We start from the raw sequence: 16069 nt of genomic DNA on the forward strand, positions 1-16069 counted from the left end.
CAGTGTATGTATACATATATTGTTATATTACATGTATGTATGTGAAAATATTTATACACATATATTGTAATAATTGTATGTAATGCATGCATGAAGCATCAGAATGAAGCCTGGTATTTCTTATATTGCTGAAAATAGAAAATAGAGTCAAACTATTTCCGAATCTTGACATAGCACTCAGACCAAAACCCACACAGTTATCGATAGCATGACTCAAGCTACTTTTTAATTCTTAACAATTCTATAAGCCTTGGGTTTCATTTGTGCAAATGATATACTAGGGAGGATTTTCAAAATTCTTTTGTTAAAAATAATATAAAAATTATCAAGAAAACTGGAATGTAGAAGGAGATGTCAAATATTAATAATAGTTTGTCTCAAAGAATCAATGACACAGAGCAGAAAAGTTAATTTTAGATTTTATCCTTACTTTTATATAGTACATTGCTAAGTCCTTTTCATTACATTTATTTACAAAGTAATATACTTTATTTTATAGGCTGTATTAAGACATGATTTCTTCAGTACATAGTGTATCCTAATGTTCTTAACAATCAATGTTAATGTATTAAGGCCTTCAAAAACACTAACAGTTCTGTTTCAGATAACCTTGTTGGCCAAAGAAAAACAATATGAGTGCGTGGATCCAAGGAAACCAAACTCTATGTATACTCTTTTTCTATAGTCCAGTTACACCAAACAAAGCAATATAATCATTTTTATAGCAAGGTAAATTCTAAAATTTGTGTTAAAATATCAATAATTGGGACTACATTCTAATAATTTTTGATTAGAAGGTTATGATTTTATATAATGTAGAAGATAACTGACCAAAACATAAGCAGTAACCTAAATTGAATTATTAAACAAGGATAACATTGGAAAATTAATCTGCAAATTTTGGAACTAAAAAAATATATTTATATATAATAAATGTCTACAAATGTTCTTAATTATTTTGAAACTAAAATCATGTATATGATTTTATATATGTTCTTTATTATCTTGTCAAATGCATTCTCAGTGAATCAGTGTGGTATTACCAAGTCAATCTATGCCAGTGATATTCAGGAATATCTGCTTCCATTTTGTTTTTCTTAATCTAATTTTAGAGTAAATAATTATTAAACAGAAAATGTTTTCTTATTTTTTTCTGCTAGGAGAGACTTGTGGAAGAGGGTAAGAGGGTAGATATGCTGATAAAATATTGTTTAAGAGAATTAAATTTTCAAAAATAAATAAAAATACATTGTACAGTGCGTAACAAAACACATTTATGTAAAATATTGATTTTATAATAGAATGGACTAACATACCTCAGGCCATCGGGTCCATGAAAAGCAAGTGGTTGATTTTATTTTAGTGTGAGTTGACAAAATTTAATGTAGCTTAGAATAGATTCATACTCACCATATAGGATAGCATGACATTGAACTCTTGGTATTTCTGCCTTTACCTCCATATTCTGGAATTTTAAACTTATGCTAGTACATTCAGCCAAATCCATAGTTTCTATCATCATATTCTGTAAACAATATTTCAAAAGGAACTGTTGAATAGTGAGGCCCATGTTATTTGAACAATGTCTGCACATCTAAACCGTGATAATAAGTAGAATAAGTCAAAAGAAAAAATCCTTTATGATTACATTTTAAAATGTTTCAATTAAAATGAAACTTCTTCAGTCATGCAATGCATTCAGAGCACAGTTTAAACAATCATTGCAGAAGTCTAAGTATGTTAAATGTATTGAGGTAGCACTCTAGCTCCAAAACGTATCCTAAAAATAAAATAAGATGACGGAAATTTACAACAGAATATAATATAGAATCTAAAATATTGAAAAATGAGAAATATCTAACTCATTCATAAAGGGTATGATATATATATATATGACCATTACAACTTACTATCATATGACACTTATATAAATAAAGCTAATAATATGAATATATCAGCAGTGAAATACTTTAACTTTCTGTTAAGCAGAAAGAAGGTAAAGGTTCATTTATAATGTTTGAAATATATTTTATAGCATACAAATAAACATATAAATTATTTGTAACTGACGTGTTTTTATTTTGGCAAGTTACTTAAAATTAAACACTGAGATAAAAACCCACAGAATCAAATTGCATTTAAATTTCTGAAAACAGCATGTGACTTGCAGATCATTCACCTGGTTACCAAAAGGTGGAAGCAACAAGCCCACTTAACATAGCACCTCATGTGAACTATTTTGATTCGTTATCATCTTTTCATGAATGGTCTTCTGATGAGTTCAACTCATTCCTATTCTTAGTGCCTTTGATTTAAAGGCTGTTTTCTCATATAGGAATCAGTTCAGTGTCTCTATATTTCTCTTTAAATATTCTTTGATCAAACACCCATGAATTTAAAAATTATAGAACTATTCCTTATCCGGCTCAGAGTTCTCACAGAAAAAACTGTGTGCACTGAAACATCTCCTGAGCAGTGACCTTGAGTCATGCATAACCTTGGGAAGATGCTCCCATTACCATGTGCATTGTCCACTAACTCTTTACTTTACTAAAAAGTTATTTATAGCAATAATTTACCTGCAAATAGGATGCCTTTGTTAACTGTGATATAATACTCGAAGTTGTCAGAGGGCAGAGTAGCATGGTATCAATATAAGCAATTGCTTTAAAGTACATTGCATACAAGTAAATAATGTCTTACAAATAACAGGAAATTATAATCTCACTTAAAATTGTTCTATACATTAAACTCCAAAAGACCATCATAGTTTTAATTTAACAGTCCTATTTTCAGTATTTATGGCTATGAAAACTCCTTTCTAAGATTCTGTGGAAAAGACTTCTTCAAATTAGTTTCTTTTTCCCTCTCCCAACTGTTGTTCTCCAGATTTCCCAAAATGTCTCAATTTGTCTTGTCATAGAGTTTCTGAAATGAGAACAAAAGGATTCTCTTCTTTTTTTTAAATGTCTTATTTAATGGATGACAACTTGGTGATGGAGTTTACATTCAAAGAGAAAGATACTAGCACTGAAGCAGTTCAGAGTTTCAAGCACGTTTCTTCAACCTGTCTGAATTGGAAACTAAAGATTAGGAGAAATAAAGTAGACCAGATTAAATCAAAAGAAATCACTCTGTGATGTAAGTCACACTTTTTGAGCATTAGTGTCCTCTTCTGTGTTACATGTTAGGTCTGTATTTGTGAAAACAGCCTGTTTATTTGCTATCGATAACTATAAAATATATAAAAGCATTTTTATTTTAATTACCATGTGTCAATACCTGAATTCTTTAAACAACCTCAAATTATACCAGCTTTAAATATAAATGTAATATTTTTGAGTCTATGAAGACATAAATCAAAATTATTTAGAAAAACAAAAGTTTTGAACAGATAAAAGTAAAACTTGTATCATATTTCTGAGTTGTTTGGTTCCAACTTGAAGACGAAACATTTAAAGTATATTCTTGGACAGGAGGAAAGAGGAAAGAGTAAAATAATAGAAGGAAGGGAGGGAATTTGTACTAGGATAACCATTATTTGAGCCCTGTGATCACTTTAGCAAGTATTCATTGTGAAGTACTTTTCTATAATCTCCCTGTGTGTCATTTTAGTCTCCTCAGAAACACTGACATTGGTCATACAATCTAGGTAAAAAAAGTAATATGAGCACCAGGATTTTTGCTACTCTCAAGAATATGTAATGAATAGATCATGATTATATTAAATGTTAAAGCTTTACCACAATTTGAACATCATCTCTGAAAGTGAAATAATGTGCTTTATAAGCCTCACCATGTATCAATTTTGGGAAAAATTTGAAGATAGACATCCTTTGTTATCTGTAGTCAAATAAATATCCACTCAGTGGTAGTCAAGATTATCAGTTTGTTTCCAGGAGAGCAGCTCCTGCAGTGAGGAGAAGGATGCTGTCTCCATTACTCGAGTGCTCTATTCATCATCGTGGCAAACCAAACAAAACTGAAGAATCCAAAATTCCTTTTAGACTGCTTCTGCAATTTAAAGAGGTTTCTGCAGACATCATGAGTCTGTGAAACAAAATATTATTTCCCTCAGGATTTATAAAATTTCTGGTCCCAATAGAATCCTACACACCATTTGTATATCTGTTCACTTAATTGTTTATTTATAGTTCTTTGTCTACACAAAATCATGCTGTGTTTTTATTTAATTTGGGGAGGGTTCAAATGCTTTCATATGGCATCATCTTAATAAATAAATACACTATTTTACAGTAGAGGGCATGCAGTGCATGTGTAGAATTTAGACAAAATGTTTCTGTAAATTACATCTATTAATGAATATATAAGAAAAATATAGATAGATTTGGAAAATATTATCAGCATTTGTTTGCTTAGAAAAAGCATTATATGTATAACTAGCTGAGATATGCACATTCATAGATCATCATTTTATCTATGAATATTTTATCATTTACATGATTTTGACAATTTTATGAATACATACAGTGTACTATAATCATGCTGACTAATTATAATAATTTCTTCTCCTCATCCTCATTAACCAGAAACCCTTTTTATCACTCCCTTTCTTATATTCATGTCATTTGTTTAGCTACTGAATTTAATTAGAGTTGCCTATATGAGCACAGGTATGTGGTTAATTGATAAACCATGAAAAACTCAACTACATCTACAAATCTGAAGAAAATACTACCCTCTCTACATTTAAATGTCAATAGCTCCTTAGTAAGAAGTAAGGCTGCTCACAGCTCCATGCTCCCAAATCCTGTGGTAGAGAGAGCTGAATACCCTGAAGTGCAGGCAATCCTGAGACTGCAGGGCAGGACAGACTGTCACTTCCGCCCACATTTGCCCACATCCCTGGCCCAAGAGGAAACTGCATAGTGCCTCTGAACACAGGAATGTAGGCGCAGTCAAGCTGCAGGAGCTGCAAATCTGTGGCCAGGTCTGAACTGAACTGATCAAACAGCTCCCTGCACCCAATTTCCGTGGGGGTGGGGGGAGAGCTAGACCCTCAGAAGTGTGGATATTCCTGTATTTTTTCCTTTGTGAATCTTTACTTATTGGAGATAAGACTGGGAAAATGTAAGTTTCTAGATATAAGAAATTAAAAAAAATTGCATAGAACTGTATCTTGGTATTTCACGTGGGAGGGGGTATTTTACAAACCTTAGGAGACTAAAAATTCATCTCTTAGGTTCAGGATGTCTCAGGGAAACTTCTTCAAATTTCTGGTGCAGTGAGGGGGGAGTTTATGTTTCATTGAACAACCATGATGAACTGAGCCCTTGAGAAGCAGAGATGACATCCTCCACCCTCACTGTCAGAGCTGCCCTCCGATCTCCTCAAATGTGGAAGGAATGGATGGAAACAAGGAGAGAATCTTTGTCAAGACTGACCAGAAAGGATGGATATCTTCAAATATTTCACAGAAGTGATATTTGGTGAGGTACAGCAGGTATATTATAAATTTTCAGAAATGAGTTTTAATTTGTGATATAATGATTTAATTTTTTTCTTTTTCTTTTTTTCGGAGCTGGGGACCAAACGCAAGGCCTTGAGCTTGCTAGGCAAGCACTCTACCACTGAGCTAAATCCCCAACCCCTGATATAATGATTTAATAATTGGGCATTGTGGACAGTGAGGTGAACTGAATACAATCAGGGTGTATTTGCACCATAACTATTTGTTTTTGAAAAAGAAACTTAAACTCATGTACATAGATTCTTTCCTTAATAATGATCCTGTGATCAATGGTATAAGTTAATAGATAGTACATGAGGAAATGTAAGAAGGATCCTTCACATCAGATAACTGATCAGCTGCCCATGGAGCTGAGATAACTGCATTTGATGATTGGATTGAAAGCTTTGAACTTGTGTGATAAATGTGTGGCACAGGGGTGTGATGAACCGAAGTGCCCTCCTGTCTCACAGATGTACTGATAGTAAATTCAAAGTGTTCTATTTCCATAAATGCACCTAACATGTTACAGGGGATGCCACTAATAGAGATTGTGAAAAGTCCCACAATGAAGTCTTCTGGTTTAACTATTTCCACTTAATTTCTTATAAGCATTAGGTTTAACCTCAGAGCTGATCAGGAAATCTAAATAGTTAAAGTTATGAACTGCTTCAGTGCTGGTACTTGTGGCTTCATCTTGCTCTTAAAATGAAATGCATCACCAAGACATCAAAGACAGCTTGAGAAATACATTAAGAGAAATGTGAAAAATATTTTCCTTACACTGTAGAACTAGTAAAGGAAGTAAAGTATATACATTTAGGGAAATTAAAAAGCACTGTTGAGAAGAAATCAAAATGATAAAGAATGTGAAAAGAACAGCCTTCCTAGAGAGTCATAGAAAGGAACTTGCTTAGTCACACACACACACACACACACACACACACACACACACACCACACAGGAATATTATTTACTGAAAGATAACCCTCTCAGGTAAGAATTAAGATGTATTCACAGAATTAAAGACATGGACATTTTGAAATAGGATTTCTTCATTCATAATAACAGTATTCTTTTGGCATACATTTATACATTTTAAATCAGCATTTTCTAGTGATAAATATTCTCATTCCTCTGATGATTTTATATGATAGCAAAGATACTCTACTAAATGTGGATAAATTGGGTCTATAACTGTGAATGGAAAGGAAATAGGACATGATATGAATGGTAGAGCCAGGGAGTTCTACCACACTGGTCATTGCTCTTGTAATGGATTGGTGATCATAGTCTCTGCTGTGATGGACCTCTGAATTAGATCAGAAACAGATCTAGAATCCTGAAGTGCAGTACTCTCAGAGAAAGGTAAGTCAAAAAATACATGAGAATTATGGAGAAAATGAATTGGCCCCTACTTGACAGTATGGACTTTATATCAAAGTGTGTTACAAGTGGGAAAGTATGAATCCATGGTATAGTCATTCATGACAAGGTGACAATACAATAAAAATGATTATTATAAGATGGACTGTTAGCTCATTGGATCTACTTTTGGTGAATCTTGTGACTAATCTTCAAGCTTCAAATTGTAGTTTGATTTTATGGGTGTAATAATGTTCGATTTTAAGTATTTTGATTAAAATAATTACTACAAATAAAATCTACCATTTTATGGTACCTTAAATATATCTTATAGAATATATTTAATGCATCTATGAATAAACATTTCATTTTCATTTTATTTTTTCTCTTCAACTTATTAAATTCTTCATCTTTGCTGTCCTATAATCAGTTTTATTTTTAAAATCTTTTGTGGTAATGAAATTATTACACACCCTCAAGTGAGCAGAAAAGTTCATAAGGTTATGTCTGGGATACTCTTGGAGTCAGATATTGTCCACACCCCTGGAAACTAAGAGTAAATCTCACAGGTAGATGACCTCTCAGGGAACACCCATTAAACTTCAGTTGTAGTTAGGGAGTGATATTTGGCTCCTTCCTTTTCCTTTTATTCTTAAATAAGGTTGAGTATGGCATGAAGGAAGAAACACTTGTGAATCCTCCACCTTCACTGCCAGAACTGGTCTTCTTGTTTGTGTTCTGAAGGAAGAGTTGACGTTGGCAGTTCATCTCATGGTACATATGTGACAACACATACAGCATTTTTCAAACTATTTTCATGAGCACATTTTCTTTGCATGATTTTTGAAGAAGCATGCAAAACCATAGCTTTCTCACTGAGTTCATACTGCTGGGACTTTCACAGAACCCAAGAGTTGAAAAAATACTATTTGTTTTTTTCTGTTTGTTTGTTTGGTTTTTTTTTTTTTTTTTTGGTTGATCTACCTTGCAACTGTTGTGGGCTACACAGTAACTGTGGTAAAATTCTATGTAGTCCTGCACTTTTTGGCTCCCCCATGTACTTCTTTTTGTCTTTCCTATCCTTACTGGATGCCTGTGTTTCTTCTGTAATCACACCCAAAAAGATTAAAGACTTCTTCTATGACAGGAAGACCATTTCCTTTGACTGTTGCATCATACAACTGTTTGCTGTCCACTTTTTCATAGAGGTGGAAGTGATTGTCCTGTCAGCCATGGCCTATGACTGCTATATGGCTATTGGCAAGCCCTTGCACTACTCTTCCAACATGACTCAGAGGCTCTGTGTTATCCTAATGGGAGTAGCATCCTGCAGGAGGTCTCTTGCATTCTATCATACACATTATCTTCATTTTCCAGCTGCCCTTCTGTGGACCCAATGTTATTGATCATTTTGTATTTGACTTGTTTCCATTACTGAAGCTGGCCTGCACCAACACACAACATTTTTGTCATTTTAGCGTTTGCCAACAGTGGTTCTATCTGCATCATAATCTTCTCTATTTTGCTTGTTTCCTATGGTGTTATCTTGTTCTCTCTGAGAGCACAGAGTTCTGAAGGGCGGCATAAAACACTCTCTACCTGTAGATCCAACATTACAGTTGTGCTTCTGTTCTTTGTCCCTTGCATATTAATATATGCATGACATAATTGTGAATTCTCATAAGCATTAAAGTATTTAATTTATGGAGCCAGGGAAATGGCTAAATTTGTAATAAATCTTGCTATACCTGCATGAGAGCCTAAGCTTGGATCTTGATATGCATTTCCATCTCGAGGGACATTTCTGATTCCAGTACAACGAAGTAAAGTTTAGATATCATTATAATAGCAATAGTCTATGCTTTTAAGCTGCTTAAGATAACCTTTCTCATACCATCAGCTAGACTCACTCTTACTAACCCATACCCAGATTATATTGGAATTACTCTGTTGCCCATTAGTTAGGCACTGCTCCTTCCATATGTATTCTATACCCTTCAGTGTCTGACCCACTGTGTAAGCATATCTTTGCATCAACACGTAGGCATCGTGGCTTTTCCTGGATCTCGTTGTAGCATTGCCATATTGTCCCGCTGCCTCCAGAGCACACATAGCCTTCCTATTCCTAAATAATCTTACTTCCTAGACCTTCCTGATAAGTGCTGCACCTATAGAATCCAGAGGTTACCTCATAAACACCCAGAATCCCAATAAATTCTGTTTCCATAGGTAGGATAGAGAAATTGTTAGTGTCTGATGGATGGTTCACATTTATTTACTGAATGTCAAAAGTTACGGTGTATAGTTATATCAGGCAATATTTCTGTCCAGACAAAAATGTAAAATTTATGTAGAAGTAATATATCTTTTGTATTTTGAATTTGTAGACTATTGAAATTATGGTGCTTTTGTGTCCTATCATTCCTCATACTTTCAAGAATCATTTAAAATTTTCATGTCCTATGATTTCGAATCGATACAAAATGAATATCAATAAATATTTAAAAATATAAAGAACAGAATAGTTTGATCTGTTCTCTTCTGGAAGGGTTTAATGTGCGATTTCATGTTTTCTGTCAAGACCTGGACGGACTAAGTGCTTAGTTGTCTTGTATAAACATGTTTTAAATCATTGTGCGAATAAATGGAAGAAATTAACATCCTTTGACATTTGCAGTATATATTTTCAGTTGTTATATTATGATTCAAACTACATAGACTCTTCTTCTTTAATTCAACTATCTGATAGGCTTTTGTGGAAAGATTGCTGCAAGTTTCAGGCACACTTGGGCTTCTGAGAGTGAAAGTTACCAAAAGGATTAGAGGACTTACGAATTCTTAAGATGTATTTTCTTAAAGAGGAGAAAAATTTAACACCCACAGTAAAATCAAGAATAATTGATTGGTACACACTTTTATCACTCTTATTCAATAACGTGCTTCATGACTTAGTTAAGCCAATGCAACACAACAAATAAATATGGTGAACTTGGTGACACATAGTTCTGATAGTCATCCTCACATGATCAACAAATGCCTAGTAGACTAGCCTTCAGGCACAAATGAGAAGAATTTTCCTGATTAGGCTAGCCACTAGAAACATCTGTGAGGGCTCTGTGGAATAATTTCATTATGTGGGAAGATCCACCAGATAAATGGGAGTATTCTCTTGGTTTATATCATGAATTCTATACAAAATGAGAAAGGTAGCAAAGCATAGATATTCATTGATCTGCTTCCATATTATTAATGTGATGTCATAAAATGCCTCACCCTCCTGATGTCATATTTACCAATCATCATGGACTGCCCTATGGAACTGTGTAAGCCAACATACTTTTCCTTCATTAGATTGCTGTGTTGGCAATTCTGTTGGAGCAATGAATATCATGACTGATAAAAAATTAGTATGAGGAGTGAGGTTTTTGTTGTAATAAACATAATCATAGATTTCTGATTTGTGGCCTTTAAAACTGATTTGTGGCTTTAATTCAAAGATCTTGGCATGTTAAGCTAAAAACGCTCTAGCATGCCAGAGATAGTGTTTCATGTACCACTCTGGTATGAGCTTAGAACATAAGAATATGGAAAAAAATAGACAATGAAAGGTTTTATCATGAGATTTCAGAGTCAACACAGGAATCTAAAAGAAAATATACAAGAAGCCACTTAGATGGTATTTGGCTGAAGAGTGTCATTTTGTCTCTGAACCAACCTGAGAACCTGGCTGAAGTGGAAGAAAACAGTTTAATTATTTGGTGAGAAGACACTTCAGGACAACAGAATATTCAGTGTATGAATTAGCCCTTTTATTACTTTTTAAATTGCACTTGGCCAGGTCTACAATGAAAGTGAGCAAAAATATGGGTACTTATACACATACACAATGAATGAAGTACTTTTTATGGGGGAAAAATTTTAGAAACATAATCTCAGAAGACAAGGTATGTGTTGAAAAAGATGTCTATCACAAAGAGAAGCACTTTAAGGTGCACTATAATAATAATAGAAAATATGATCCCAGGACCACAGCCAACCTCTCTAAGAATCCAACTTGTGAAATGTGACCTTATCCAAAAGGATAAAACAGTCTCTGAGAATAACGCAGGAGAAGCAGAGAAAATTTATCTCCTTGGAAGAAACTTCTAGAAAATGGATTCCCTGGGGTTAATACATAGAAGACAAGACTGTAATCAGAGTGTCAGGCTATATTGCCATCCTCAGCTAGAGGAAGAATTTGCAGTACTGTCTTTGTGGTGTTGGTCTTGTAGGAATGAAAGATTTAAGATGGTGGGAGAGGGTTTGAAGAGCTGTTGCTTAGTTTTGGTGAGGAGTTTAAATTAAACCAAGTATGTCATGGCTGAAGCTCCTATGAGGACTCACAGAAGGAGACTACTTGAAGCTGCAAAGGAGATATCTAGGATATAGTGGAAACCTGAGGTATTATAAATGTCAAAATCATAGGACATTTTCTACCTATCTGCTTTCAGAGACTGGAGCCTATTGGCTACAGATGTGAAGAGGAAGGGAATAGATGATACACCTCATGCTCCAGATGCTACAATATAGTTTACTCTGTTGAGTTCTTATTCTTAAATACTGCTGGCACTTGGTAGAACCAGGTAATAGTGGCAGGTGATGAAGTAAGCTGTTTCTACGTCCCTGGGATGGGACTAGCAGAATTACCTGCAACCTACCACTTGTAATGTGAAAAATTAAACCAAGATTTAATGAATATCAGAAAAAAGGTGCTGTGGTATTATGTGTAACATCAGTGCAAAGCCACTGTTATTCAGGCTCTAAGTCATTCAGTCCTATTGAACCAAAATATTCCACCTAACTGAAGGCCATGAAAACAAGATCTGAAACCCGGAAATGTTTTCTTTGGCAAAATCTAAAATTTGAAGGTATAACAAGAAGTTATAAGGTTTTATTAATATTAATTTTATTATTTCAGACAAACTGTCTTGGATGTTTGTTTCACTTTCCAGGTTTTTCAAAGTTTTTCAAAGTATGAAAGTGCTGGTATCCTTACAAAGAATCCATAATAAGCCACTGCTTAAAAATTTGCAAGTAAAGACATAGCTATAACAGAGACACCAGGGAGCTAAATTTGTCAGACCATGGGAAATGAGAGAAAAATAAATATCCATGTAAGGGGTACAAACAAATTAGGAGAACAGGTGTTGTGAAATAGACAGTAGAACTAGAGACGTGGAGCTACAAAGAAACCCCAGATCACTGTCTCACAAATGCTTATAAGTCATAGATGGCAGAGTTCAGAGAAATATAGGATTTGTAGTTTATGCTACTTGGTTTTTCTATTACTTTCATTTTTTTCAGTATGTTCTATTGATTTCTCTCCGTTGACTAGTTTTCATAGTCCAAAAAGGTACTTTGATTCAGTGTATGGATAGAGAAAAATTATCAAAGGTCTTAGTCACCTATGAATGTGGCACACACACACACACACACACACACACACACACACACACACTCATATATATATATATATATATATATATATATATATATATATATATATATATATATGACTATTTTACTTCCATGTATGTTTGTGCAGCATATGGCTGACTGCTGCATTTAGAAGTCAGAAAAGAATGGTAGATCCCTGAAATCAGAGTGTACAAACAGTTAAAACCTACCTTGTGGGTGTAGAAAATTGAATCAAGGTTCTATGGAATAATAAGTGATTTTAATTTCCACGTGCTCTCTCCTACCCCTTCAACAATTTAAAAAATAAAACATAGAGTTAAGGAAGGGTTGCCATTTTAATACTTGAGCCTATTCTAATATACCATTACATTTACATGAACATAAAAGCAAACAGGCTTTAATTTTCATATGATGATATTTATTAGTCAATTAATATACGTTATATTAAATAATGTCATTCTTTTCTGTATAGTGAATAATCACAGTGTTTATTTAACAAAATGATGACTGCTTAATTTTTACATTATTTTCCAAGTGAACTTTTCTATTTGTTCTGGTTTGTGTCTATGTATGGATAGTATAAATATATGTGTATACATCTTTGGTAGAAGGTTTTATGCCTGTGTACATGAATATAGAGAAAGGAAAAGGCTTTACACTATAAAGGGTATATACTATAACTAAATTCTTTGGGAAAAGTTATCACTGGACCTTGAACACTGTTTCTCTACCAAATGAGCAATCCCTTGAGCCTTTGTAATGCACCAACTTCCTCTTCATTAGCACTGTGTTAAAGCTACTCTGCTGTACCTGGATTCAGATATGGTTCCAGGCATGGGTGCTGGCACATAGGACATCCTATTTATATAGTAAGTAAACTTCCTACCACCTGGCTTCTGACATGGGATCTGGAACTAAGGACCTAATGCTTGTATAGAGTTCTCTTCCACACTGCTCCTTCTCCCCAGCATGGAAAGTAATATTTTAAAATGTATTAGAAACCACGATCAATTTCCTACACATTTTCCTGATGGCATTCTTCATTTCTTTATTTCTGAAAGTGTAAACCATAGGATTGAGCAATGGTGTCAGGACAGAGGCAAATATAAGTGTGTTTTTCTCAAAGGAAAAGGCAGATGAAGGCCGTGCATATATTAGCATGCATGGGACAAAGAACAAAATCATAACAGTAATGTGGGATCCACAGGTTGAGAGAGCTTTCCTTCGTCCTTCTGAGCTGTGACCTCTTAGAGAGAAGAGGATGACACCATAGGAGACAATCAACAAAGAGAAGATAATGATGCAGAAAGAGCCACTGTTAGCAAACACCAAAATGACAAAAATGTGTGTGTCAGTGCAGGCAAGCTGCAGTAATGGGAACAAGTCACATGAGAAATGATCAATAAAATTGGGTCCACAGAATGGTAGCTGCAACGTAAAGATAACTTGTGTGATAGAATGTAAGAATCCTCCTGTCCAGGCCACCCCTACGAGAGTGCCACAGAGCCTCCGGGTCATGATTGAAGAGTAGTGAAGAGGCTTGCAAATGGCCACATAGCGGTCATAGGCCATAGATGTCAAGATAATCACCTCAACTCCTGCAAAGAAGTGGCTGGTAAACAATTGTGTGATGCAACATTCAAAGGAGATGGTCTTCCTCTCATAGAAGAAGTCTACAATCATCTTGGGGGTGACAGTAGAAGAAGTACATGCATCCAGTAAGGACAAGAATATCAAGAAGAAATACATAGGGGAGCCCAGCAGTGCAGGGTTGTAGATGATGGTCACCAGAATTATTATGTTGCCCACGATAGTTGCAATATAGACCAATAAAAAAACAACAAATAGTATTTTCTCAACTTTTGGGTTCTGAGAAAGCCCCAACAGTATGAACTCATTGACAAAGCTCTGATTCTGCATGGTTCTCAAAAAGAAGGTAAATGAAAAATATGTTCAAGAAAATCTGCATTAATGAGAAAAAAGACTATTATAATTGACAACAGAATTATTATAACTTTAACCAGCTACATTTTTAATATTGGAGATTTAAACAACTCCGTATGATAGAAGAGAAACACTGTTTTCTTAGCAATCTATAGAGAATTTTAGGGTTGAAACAGCAAAGAGCATTTTCAAACCATATTCTAGATATTATCAAAAAGTCAAGATTACCAGTCATGTTTGCCAACTTTGTTATAAGTAGTTTGCGATAACTAATTCACACACTATCTCTATCTAAAGAGGCAAAAGGTACTTTGTGTGCATTTGAAAATCCTGGCTACAAGATAAAATTGTTTAGGTCTTCAAACCATAATAGCACTTATTCATCCTGGAACAGGGAACTCTGTGAGAAATACTGAGCACTTTTCAAGACATATGGGTTGTAACTGTTGAAAATTCACATTTAATTCAGCATTTTTAAAATGAGCAGAATTTTTAAATTATGTTTCCATGACAATTAAATAAAATTAGTGTAAAAATTATCAATACAAGTTAACAAAGATAAGTATTATTAGGACTCAGTTTTCTAGTCAACGATATGAGACAATGTAATTAATTTTATTTTATTATACTAAAGTTACAACTAAACAGGTTGAGGTTTAAAAAAAGACAATTAGCCTTGGGATTTTTTTTTTGAGATAATGGCTTGAATGCATATAAATTCTCCAAAGAGGGCATCAGAAACATGGAATTGGAGATTTTTTTTCTCAATGAGAACTTCAGAATAGTTGCTATCTCCCACTCTCCAAAAAGCTTAGAGAATCTTATCATGTGGTTCGTGTATTAATGACTTATCTTGATAAAGACAAGAGAGAAAATGATCAAGAATCAGAAGCAGTGATGAGAAAACTAATAGCAACATATAGCTGATGAAGAAACAATATTTGTTGAATATAATTTAGACTCTTGAGACTCAATTATTTGCCAGATGTTTATACAATACAACCTTTCTCAGAAAATGTAATCCTTTGAAATGTATGGTTTATAATTCACATAAGCTTTCTATAAAACATGTTTATAAACAGCTTACTTGCCAATTCTCCAATAACATTAAACTTCAACATACCAAAATATTACTTATGGTAATTATCAGTATAAATATTGGGAAGAAATGGTTCATTTTTAATGACAGATATTTTACCCACAGAAATCTCCATGAACCATCTGGGTAAATATTCCAGCTCTCAGTTAGTTTTCACTGGATAATGTCAGCCTCACGGTATATCTATGGTTTTCTGCAAAGGTCTTTGTCTATTGCAGGAAGACATTTCTATACTCAATTATGGATAGCAGGAAAAATATTAAGAATGTAGTTAGGAGAGTGCTGGTTGTGGATTCTCCTCCAAGATTAATTACTTCACTAGCCCTATATAGTTGGTTTGTTTCTGGTATCTGTCATGACTTCTCTCTTTTTGAGTAGGCCTAAGGGGACAAAAAATTTTAAGATATGATAGAAGTGAAGTTTTCTGTCAAATTTATATCCAAATAAAATCAGAGAAGCTACACCCGAGATGTCTCATTGACATGGCTACTGAAACAAGATCTGAACAAGGATTACACTAATGGACATGCTAATGGAGAAGGAAAAAATATCATGGGCCTCAACCCAAGACAAAACTATAAACAAATAAGCAATGCTGAGAATGGGAAAAATATTCGTCCCCAGGGAAAGTTGGTTTTCTAATATCAAGTGAATAAGCTTGAAACCATGTACATAGAAATAACATTGTATGGACTGATCAAGGTGCATTTATATATTTAGGAAAGTGTGTGTGT

The 16069-nt window shown here is 34.1% G+C and overlaps 1 protein-coding gene and 1 pseudogene across 1 annotated transcript; one reads left to right on the forward strand and one right to left on the reverse strand.

The window, feature by feature from the left end:
* On the forward strand, positions 7689-8540 carry Or4c128-ps1 (olfactory receptor family 4 subfamily C member 128, pseudogene 1; annotated as a pseudogene).
* Positions 13277-14212, reverse strand: Or4c117b (olfactory receptor family 4 subfamily C member 117B). The gene has a single exon (NM_001000631.1). It carries the CDS (start codon positions 14210-14212, stop codon positions 13277-13279), a length of 936 nt encoding a protein of 311 aa, NP_001000631.1.
* Positions 14213-16069: the final 1857 nt, after the last annotated feature.

Source organism: Rattus norvegicus, chromosome 3, assembly GCF_036323735.1.
Source record: "Rattus norvegicus strain BN/NHsdMcwi chromosome 3, GRCr8, whole genome shotgun sequence".
Lineage (NCBI taxonomy): Eukaryota > Metazoa > Chordata > Mammalia > Rodentia > Muridae > Rattus > Rattus norvegicus.

Excerpts from the sequence above, each read along its gene's own strand:
- Or4c117b (NM_001000631.1), bottom strand. The coding sequence starts at position 14,212 with ATGCAGAATCAGAGCTTTGTCAATGAGTTCATACTGTTGGGGCTTTCT.